The 10506-nt window shown below is 42.9% G+C and overlaps 1 protein-coding gene across 1 annotated transcript; it reads left to right on the top strand.

The window, feature by feature from the left end:
• The first annotated feature begins 6548 nt into the window (after positions 1–6548).
• On the top strand, positions 6549–10128 carry LOC106530073 (acidic mammalian chitinase). The gene is made up of 11 exons (XM_014025633.1): positions 6549–6628; positions 6727–6753; positions 6834–7038; positions 7192–7248; positions 7500–7665; positions 7770–7894; positions 7982–8105; positions 8222–8404; positions 8488–8604; positions 8699–8831; positions 9816–10128. Exons 1-11 carry the CDS (start codon positions 6604–6606, stop codon positions 10058–10060), a joined length of 1407 nt encoding a protein of 468 aa, XP_013881087.1. The 5' UTR covers positions 6549–6603; the 3' UTR covers positions 10061–10128.
• The last annotated feature ends 378 nt before the right edge of the window (positions 10129–10506 follow it).

Genomic DNA, 10506 nt, shown 5'->3' with positions numbered 1-10506 from the left:
AGTCCCAGAATGAACTGACTTGATCAAGTCTCCCTCTGCCTCTGGTGAGGAGGGGGGTAAAAAATCCTCCACCTCAGACGTTCAGAGATGTAACTATCTGCGTCGCTGTGGTCACTCTCCATGTAGCATCAATTATGCTAATGCTAGCTGTCACGTTCTCTCATCCTGGCCACACCTCCGCTCTCTAACCCCACCCCCTCCCCTACCCACACCCCTTCCCCTACCCACTTTGATGCATTTTTCAAATTTCGCCTTGGGGCGGAGTTATCTTTTCACGGGGGGTAATATACACTTTAAAACATTCTTTGCATCTCCAGATATCTGGATTCATTCAGGGCCGGCACCTGGCATAGGCAGTACAGGCAAACACTAAGGGTGCCTTTCATCTAGGGGGTCACCACAAATGGTGGCCGAAAAAAATATTCTACTACTTTTTTCCTGAGTCTAATTGATTTAGTCTGAAGAATAATCATTGGGTCCTCAGGTTTAAGAACTTGTTCTGTGGGTTTCTGAGCTGCTGTGTTTCTATACGAGGTGTTATATGATGCAGAGGATGTTTCATGATAAAAGCATCATGTGATGCTGTAGGATGACTGGAGCTCAGTGTGGAAATAAAATGAGGATGATGGAAGTTTCAATTCTGATCTCAGTTGAAATTCAGGTTAAAGTCTGGTTTAGTAAATTGCACACTGGAAATTTTGCCTAGGGCACCAAATTTGCCAGGGCTAGCCCTGATTTCATTAACATGTGAGATGCAAAGAAAACTTGTAAGACACAACATATCTGACTCTGCTGTTTGAAATGTACAGTAGGTCAAGACTTAGTGCCAGGTCTGTAACTTGTCACCCAGACACGCTATTTTCTAATCAAGTCTTTTATTTAGACTATCAACTGACAGCCCTGGATTCAGGAGGACCAGGTTCAGGTCCTGGAACAGTAGACCAGATCCAAGAAAAAATAACAAAACAACAAATACTGTTTCACATCCTATCCATTGAGTTTTCTCAGCTTAAAACTGGAGACATTTACTGAAATAAATTCATAATTTCATTTTCATTTACACCATCTAAAGAACAATTTTCAGCTTCAAAGTTCAACCTATCTTTATTATCCCCAATCAAGTTTACAACAGACAGTAAAACAAAGAGTATCAACAAACAAAACATATCCATCTATTATCATTATCCATTATCTATACCCGCTTCTTCCTTTCAGGGTGACTGGTGCCCATATCCAGCAGTCACAGTGTGAGGGGCGGGGTACATCCTGGACAGGTCTCCAGTCCATCACAGGGACACACAGCGACAAACAAGACAAAAAAMCATTCACTTTAACTCACACCTAAGGACAATTTAGAGTTAGCCTAACTTTTGTTTTTTTCTAACACATCACAGTGAAGCTGCTGCTGAGGTCCTAAAAAGAAGGGCCAGAAATTCAGCAAACTTTGAAGGCACTTCTAACATGCTGACAGAAAAAAAAAAAAAGAGAACCTGCGAACAGGTGTAAAACACAGAAACCATGTTGTTGTTCATCAGTGACAAAATTAGCTTTTATAAAAACTTCTTTGAGATTTTATCACCTTGATGTTTTTATGACGGCATCCCATCACTAGGTGGAGCTGCACAGGGCTCAAAAGAAGACAGCAGCCAGTAAAATCAACAATAACCTGCATTTTTGCCAGCTACTTTTGCTGCACCCCAGTTGTACTGGGAAGTGGGATCTTTCCACTTACGAGGAACGTGACATTTTCAGGCCAGTAAAAAAATGGGGTGTTTTTTTGACAGACATGATCAAGAGACATGTTTTTAAAATATTATTGTTTTTATTTTTTGTTGACGTTGGTAACACTGYACGATAGTGGAAATTATTGAAAATAAGTGGTAGAGCGCTTTATCAAGTCCCTCCGGACCCCAAAGCACTTTACATTCACCCATTCACACACTGATGATGGCAAACTACAWTGTAGCCACAGCTGCCCTGGGGCACACTGACTGAAGTGGGGCTGCCATGCACCAGTGCCACCGGACCCTCTGACCACCATCAGGCAAGGCGGGGTAAGTGTCTTGCCCAAGAATACAATGGCTGAAACAGCTGAATGGGGGATCGAACCGGCGACWTTCCAGTTCCAGGATGACTCCCCTAACCATTCCGCCACAGCTGCCCCAAAACAAGAGAATTTGGTTTATTATTGTGAAAATCTTTAACAACTCAGATTATAGTCCTAAAAGTCCCCAATAGCATTAACAGTTAGTGCAACTCATTTGAAATTTCAAAAACAACTAAAATATGTATTTTTCAACATTTCATTGGAATTTTTCATTTGAATAATTATTTTCATTTGATCTGGGTGTCTTGATGCTGCTGCCTTTGCCTTACTGCTCGAGGAAACTGATGAAGCAKTTCCTCTCAGCTGTGAGACACAGATAGTTCTCACACTGCACTGCACTCTGACAGTACCCGTACAGCCTGAGTATTTGCACCGGCCTCTTTTTGCCATTCAACCAGGCCAGTGACCAGTGAATACATAGCTGCTGGTGGAACTGGTGCAATGGTCTTTCTGCTCCTCTTCCTAGCTACTGTATTGTATTGGCATTTTATGAACCTGCCAGTTTAATGCAGCTGACAGGATTGGTGCCAAAAAGACCCAGGGCACAGGAGAGGTTCAAAAAGATAACAAAAAGGTTTTATTAATAAATAAACAAAAAGGCTGTCAATGCAGCTCAAAAGACTTACAGGCTTYTCACTGAGAAACAGGCACAAGGAGGACTGAACATGGGACGAAACACAGCACGGCTACAGAGCACAATGATCCGACAAGACACAAATGACAAGACCTAGAATGTAAAGCTAACAAATTAAGAGTAAAAGAGAAACACCTAGGGAGACATGAGAGGAATCAGGTGTGCGTGGGCGGAGCTGGAAGTAAAACAGCAGGGAGAGGAAAACACAGGGGAACAGAAAAACACTAAGAAAATAAAGACAAAAACGCAGATCATGACAGTATCCCCCACCCAACGACGGCTCCCGACATCAAAAAAGGGAGATGTACAGGACTCAGGGAATCACAAACACAAGACAGGGAAACTCAAAACAAACATACACAAAGTTCAGGGGGACGGCCAGGAGACCACCCCACACGAAGCACAAGGCCTGGAGGACGGCCAAGAGACCATCCAAAGCAAGGATCCGCAGGAACAGCGGCAGAACTTGAGCCACGGGAGGAGGCGGGAGCAGACGTTGAACCACGGGAGGAGGCGGGAGCAGACAAGGAGCCAAGAGAGGAGATGGGAGCAGACGAAGCGCCGAGGGAGGAGATGGGAGCAGACCAAGAGCCAAGGCAGGAAATGGGAGCAGACAAAGAGCTAGTGGAGGTTGCCGGAGCCAGAGCGTCAGCAAACGCAGGTGACAGAGGCAATGAGGAGGCGATGGGTGACGACCCACGCGATGAGGAGGTGACGGACGATGACCCAGGCGATGAGGAGGCGATGAMCCTGGCGATGAGGAGGCAATGGACAATGACCCAGGTGATGAGGAGACGATGGACGACGACTCAGGCGATGAGGAAGCAATGGATGACGACCCAGGCGATGAGGAGGTGATGGACGACGACCCAGACGATGAGAAGGCGATGGACGATGACCCAGACGATGAGAAGGCGATGGACGACGACCCAGGCAATGAGGAGGCAATGGCAACTGACTCAGATGATGTGTAGGGGCAGGCAGCCGACCCACGAACCTCAAGGAACGCCGACTCTGGGACCACCACCGGGACCACCGACTCTGGAACCACCACCGGGACCGCCGACTCTGGAACCACCACCGGGACCACCAGCTCTGGAACCACCACCGGGGTCATCGACTCTGGAACCACCACCGGGGCCACCAACTCTGGAACCATCGACTCAGGGACCACCTGGACCACCGGAACCACCGACTGTGGAACCACCGACCCAGGCACCACCACCGAGACCAGCGTCTCCGTGACCACCAACTGTGGAACTGGTACTGCCAACTCAGGAACTGGGACCACCGATTGTGTATCTGGGACCACCAATTGTGGAACTGGGACCAACAACTCAGGAATCGGGACCAACAACTCAGGAAACTCAGGAACAGATTCAGAAGACCCAGCAGACTCAGGTGACCCAGCAGACTCAGATGACCCAGCAGACTCAGATGACCCAGCAGACCCAGCAGCAGACCCAGCAGCAGACACAACAAGAGGGGAGGAAGGGTGGGTGATGAGTTGCTCAGCCAGAACCCTCCGAGTGAAGCAGAGGAGCTGCTGATGGCCAGGCAAGAACAGCAGATTTGGGCGAGCCACCAGAACACTCTCAATTTGCCGGCAGAGCAGGAGTCTGGAAGGGAGATCGGAGGACCACTGGAGGATGGTCAGCGAGCCGCTGATCAGGGGGTGTGTCCTCTCTTCCTCCCATGAAGGCAGGGTTGGGACCGGCTCCTCAAACAGAGCCGGTTGTGTAGGGTCCGGGTGGAGAAACAAAACTATCTGCCTCATAGAGAGGCAGACCAGACAAACCTCTCCTTGCAGGCTGGGCATTTGGTCGGATCATTATGACAGGATTGGTGCCCAAAAGACCCAGGGCACAAGAGAGGTTCAAAAAGATAACAAAAAAGTTTTATTAATAAACAAAAAGGCTGTCGATGCAGCTCAAAAGACTTACAGGCTTCTCACGGAGAAACAGGCACAAGGAGGACTGAACATGGGACGAAACACAGCACGGGTACAGAGCGCAATGATCCGACAAGACACAAATGACAAGACCCAGAATATAAAGCAAACAAATTAAGAGTAAAAGAGAAACACTTGGGGAGACACGAGAGGAATCAGGTGTGTGTGGRCAGGGCTGGAAGTAAAACAGCAGGGAGAGGAAAACACAGGGGAACAGAAAWACACTAAGAAAATAAAGACAAAAACGCAGATCATGACAGCAGCACATAAATAATAGCTGCACTTTCACCCACAGTGAACTGTAACTGTACCCACAACCTCACTGTCTCCACTGTTTGTCTTGTCCTCGCTGTCTCCACTGTCCTCTACTGTCCTCATTCTCTGGCACATAGTCTTTGTCATTCTGGCTGACTCCATCATCATCAGTCTTGCTTTCATCTTTAGCTTGGTGGGTTGCAAGCTACTTGTTTTCTTCATCACTAAATCATAATTCATCCTCACTGCCTACAGGAAACATTAGTTTGGTTTCCTTTTGTAAGAAACTATAAAGCTTTGTTGCATTCATTTTGTAAATGGAAGAAAAGAATGTCAATTGCAGTCAAATGCAATATGGAAATTACTCATAAAATGCATTTTTATAGCAGATTCTAGAAGATCAGTGCATACCATCAACATGCCAGGCTTGCAATAGAATGGTAATCTTAGGTTTAAACATGAAAGGTTAAAGTTATTTACACCTGGCCCTTTGAGGGTTACCATAACTCATTTGGCCCTCGGTGAAAATAAGTTTGACACTCTGGCTGTAAGGCAATGAAATACAGAAAAAGACAGGSTTGAATACTTTCACAACTTACTGATTTAATATTTCGTGCAATGTTTTATACAGTATGTAGTATCTTCTGTGTAGTTAGTATCTTTTCTTACCTGGCACGGGGACTACATTTGAGATTATTTGATCATCCTTATCTGGTGCAGTACAGTTTTATTCAATCTGAGTTTATTTAGTTATCTTTTTGAACATGGTCCCAAAYAAACAATCAAATAAAAAGATCCATTTGTTCTCTGTTACATATGTTGTTCCAGGGTAAATAATGAAAGTCATTAAAGATGCTTGGCTCCCCATTCAAACATATTTTAAAACAAATACAAAATAATAAAAACAACAACAAAATGACCGACAGAGCGAGCACCACAGACAGATACATGGAATGACCTCATTTGGTTCTGTTAGTCTAGTTACAGCATGTGTTAATTTTTAACAATGACCGTGATTTAACCTTAAATAAAGCAGTAAAAGTACATGCTCTACTTTTTCTTTCTTTTTTCTGGATTGAAGTTTTTTTTTAAATAGCGACAAAAAAAATCCAAACCTCATCTATTTGTTTTAATCAGAATGAATAATCTTTAAAGCTAACTGTGGATTTTTCAGGGTTATTTTTTTTCATTGATTAAAAAAGATCTTTGTCTTGGCAAACTGTTTGCTTATGACAAGTTCACATGACAACAGAACAATATTTTGCTTATCCACGTTGGTCTAAGGTCGTTTTAACTGATAATTGATCTGATAATAAGGGATGTGTTAGGTAATCTTATTTACACCTTGGCCAATGATGTGTAAATTATTCTCCACACGAAGCTCAGTCAGATCTTATCTTCACATAGTCTAATAATCATTACATTTATTGTCCCAGTCCTCTTTACATCTCCTGACACCAGTGTATAAAAGACCCTACTCTCTGCTGCCGTTTGGATCTTTCATCCGGTCCCAAGGTGAGATGAAGGGAAACTTTTCTTTTTATTGATTACCTGTAATAATAAATGTGTGAGCTGGAGTCTTCTTGTGTCACTTCACTCACAGACTTACCTTTTCTCTTGTAGACGTCCAGTGAAGTTGTGACAAACAAAGTCAACATGACAAAGTTCGCAGTCCTAGCAGGTATTTTAATATYTTTGTACATCTTTTATCTTCCTAAGCAAAGTTAATTCTATATTGTGGAATCTTGATTTTTATTTCTTTCCTTCTTGTTTTTGAAGGTTTATGCCTGGTTTTATTCCACCTGGGTAAGTTGAAATAGCTTCTCATCAGCCACCATGGTTCAGGTGTTCATGTAGTCTAACTTGAACATTGTGTTCCTGCTCAGGCTCGGCCACCAGGATGGAGTGCTACTTCACCAACTGGTCCCAGTACAGGCCTGGTGACGGCAAATACTTGCCGAAGGACGTTGACCCCTTCCTGTGCACCACTCTCATCTATGCCTTTTCCATCATTAACCATAACAATGAGCTGGTTACCTACGAGTGGAACGACGACGTCCTCTACAAGGCTTTCAATGATCTAAAGACCAAGTAAGAAGGCTTCATCCCRTATCTTATGACAAACATTACACTTAGATTGTGTGCATTTGGAGCTAAAAGTCTACTGTTTCCAGATTGTTCCAGTACATCACGCTAAGCAGCTTACAGAGGAAATGTAACATGGTTCTGACTTTCTGTTTGCAGGAATCCTCATCTGAAGACGCTGCTGGCTGTTGGTGGATGGAACTTTGGCTCAACACAGTATGTAGCAAGTCAAACCACAGGAGCATGACCTCTGGATAAACCCAGTTATCAGATTAACAGTTTTGACATTTTTAAAGTTTTAATTGTAAGAATGAGTTTTTGGTTGATACTTAAGATTTTTAAGATATCAGATAATAAACGACACGGTTGAGAAACATTTCGAGTCAAATACAGAATAAGTATCCATGAAAGACCAAAGACCCTCGTGAAGCTTTGCCTTAAAAGTCTCACAACAAAACGTTCTGCAGGTTCTCCATCATGGTGTCCAATGCTGCAAACCGTCAGAAGTTCATTCAGTCTTCTATCAAATTCCTGAGAACTCATGGATTTGATGGACTGGATCTGGACTGGGAGTACCCTGGTTCTCGTGGAAGTCCCCCAGAAGACAAGCAGAAGTTCACTTTGCTCTGCAGGGTGGGTCCAGTTCTTTGCTTCAACTTTTACTTCAAACAATGATGACTTTGTGCTCTGAACTGTCCTAACTTCAGTCCTTTGCTTGTTTGTGGTGAACTCTGCAGGAACTTGTTCAAGCCTACGCAGCTGAGGCCAAATCCACGGGCAATCCTCAGCTCATGCTGACTGCTGCAGTGTCTGCTGGGAAAGGAACCATTGATGCTGGATATGAGATTGCTGAGATTGGAAAGTGAGTGTCTRTCAGGAGTTGCTCCTCATCAGAAAACCAGGGGGTCCTGTCCGATGACTTAATGACCCTCCTTGAATTTGTTTTCAGGGAACTCGACTTTATTAATGTGATGACCTACGACTTCCATGGCACCTGGGAGCAGTTCACTGGCCACAACAGTCCTCTGTACCGTGGATCCATGGACTATGGTGACCTTATCTATTTCAACACTGTGAGTAACTCTTGGGATTATTAAGAAAATGTTGTAAATATAATATATATAGTAGTGCTGGCTTCAGGTTTGTATAAAGTACTGCTTCACCAACTCCACCTCATGAACTTTTATAGGATTTTGCCATGAAGTACTGGAGAGACAATGGCGTCCCYGTGGAGAAGCTGAGGATGGGATTTGCTTCTTACGGTCGTACCTTCCGTCTGACTACAACAAACACGAGTGTTGGTGCCCCGGCTAGTGGCCCTGCATCAGCTGGACCATACACACGTGAAGCTGGGTTCTGGGCCTACTATGAGGTAATGATCTGCAGAAAATACAGAGTGCTGCTGAAAATGTATGGAAAAGGATCACAAACGTGACCATTACTTCTTTGAAACAGATCTGCTCCTTCATAAAAGACACCACCATTCAGTGGATTCCAGACCAGAAAGTCCCCTATGCAACCAAAAACAATGAGTGGGTGGGTTTTGACACCAAGGAAAGCTATGAAATAAAGGTAGGCCAAACTCTAAAATAACACTGATAACTTACATAACTTACTGTATGTGCTTGAAAAATGCAAGAGTTTGTTGGGATTTGTTTTGGAACAGGTTCGCTACCTGCAGGAGCAGAAGTTTGGAGGCGCCTTTGTGTGGGCGCTTGATTTAGACGACTTTGCAGGAAAATTCTGTGGCGAAGGCTCCCACCCTCTGCTGGCTCACCTGAACAAACTCCTCGGTGTTGGTATGTCCGTGTTCAGACGCAAATGATCACATGTTTGGTGACCAGGGTTGAAACTCTGTCACAGAAGAGCTAATAAATCTTTATGTTATCTTGATTTTATAAGTTTTTTTAATCTTGTTAACCACAACTAGAACATTTCTAAAAGGAACATTTTAGTGCCTAAAATTCCCACATGGATACGTAATAACTAAGCTAAGAAAAATGTCTAAAACTGCATAAAATGAGTAAAGTGAACCAAGATAGAAAGAAATGTTGAAGTTGCTGCCATTGGCTCATTGTGGTCATCATGGAAAACACACATGCATCTCTCACTCTCTGTTGATTTAATGACAGGCAGATATAAAATGCAAACTAAAAAGTAAGCCTCAAACAAACACTTGCTGTGTAAAAATTATGTTAAATCTTAAAAATTTTGAAGTATAAAAACATTTTGATGTTTATGACATAATTTTTATATTTGTTAAAAGTGATAAGAAGAACAGATAAAAAAATTAGCATGATCAGCAGCAAAACATAATTAAAAGTTAAAACAAAAGAATTAAAGATTTAGTAAAACTGTAGGTAAAAGAACAATTAGCAAAATCGTAGCTAAAAATTCTAATTAACATGGCAGTTGCTAAAGCTAAAATTAGTACAAGAAGACAAAAATATAGCAAGTATCCCAATATAGATTAAAACRTGTTTCTTAGTAAGCTCAGTGTATTTTATGGGGATTATTTGAAAATCAGAAGTATAAAAGCGACTTACTTCAAGTCACAACCCAATTAACCAAATAGAGCCAAAAAAAGTACCAAATAAACTAGAAACAGGAAAAGAAGTGTTTTCTGTAAAATAACAAAATGTTTAATAAAAGCAAAGGTTTTAGGTTTAGTCTCACTGAAAATCAGCTAACTTTAAAATGAAAGTCTGAGTGATGAATTAATGATTGCTGTCAGTAACCTCTTTAGGTAAACGTGTTTATAATGCCTCTTCTCTATCATTCAGTGCGTCCACCGACGCCCTCAACCACCACCCCCAAACCTGGAGTCAGCACCACCTCGCCCACCACCACCACCACCACCACACACGCTCCAGGACCCGGCTTCTGCAACGGCAAACCTGATGGCCTGTACGCCAACCCTGATGACAGGACCAGTTTCTACATGTGTTCTGCTGGTATCACACATATTCGCTACTGTGGAACCGGATCCGTCTTTGACGACAGCTGCAAGTGCTGTGTGTGGCCCTGATCTGTCTGTGGCAGCGTTCTATACTGGTGCAAATCTATCCAATTAAAAAGACTGTAAAAATCCTCTTATCTGCTGTGCACGTGATCTCAATGAGTCCATTACAGATACAAGGTTTGGTTTTAAAGAAAAGTGTGATGAAAAAAAACTGTTTAAAATAAATGGAAAAATCAAACCCTTTAAAAAAAGCTGTTTCTATTTATTGCACAGAAACTTTCCAATAAGCCTCCATGTTGGGGATGACTCTCAGCCACTACCACAGCAAATACAGTTCTTATATACAGCGGGTAAAATAAGTATTGAACACGTCACCATTTTTCTCAGTAAATATATTACTAGAGGTGCCAATGACATGAAATTTTCACCAGATGTTGGAAACAACCCAAGTGATCCATACATACAAAGAAATCAAATCCAGAAATGAAGTAATTTGTAATAATGTGGAATGG

This window comes from Austrofundulus limnaeus, unplaced genomic scaffold, assembly GCF_001266775.1.
Source record: "Austrofundulus limnaeus strain Quisiro unplaced genomic scaffold, Austrofundulus_limnaeus-1.0 Scaffold489, whole genome shotgun sequence".
NCBI classification, from domain to species: Eukaryota; Metazoa; Chordata; class Actinopteri; order Cyprinodontiformes; family Rivulidae; genus Austrofundulus; species Austrofundulus limnaeus.
Note: the sequence above shows the minus strand (reverse complement) of the source record. Positions and strands in the feature narration are given on the sequence as shown.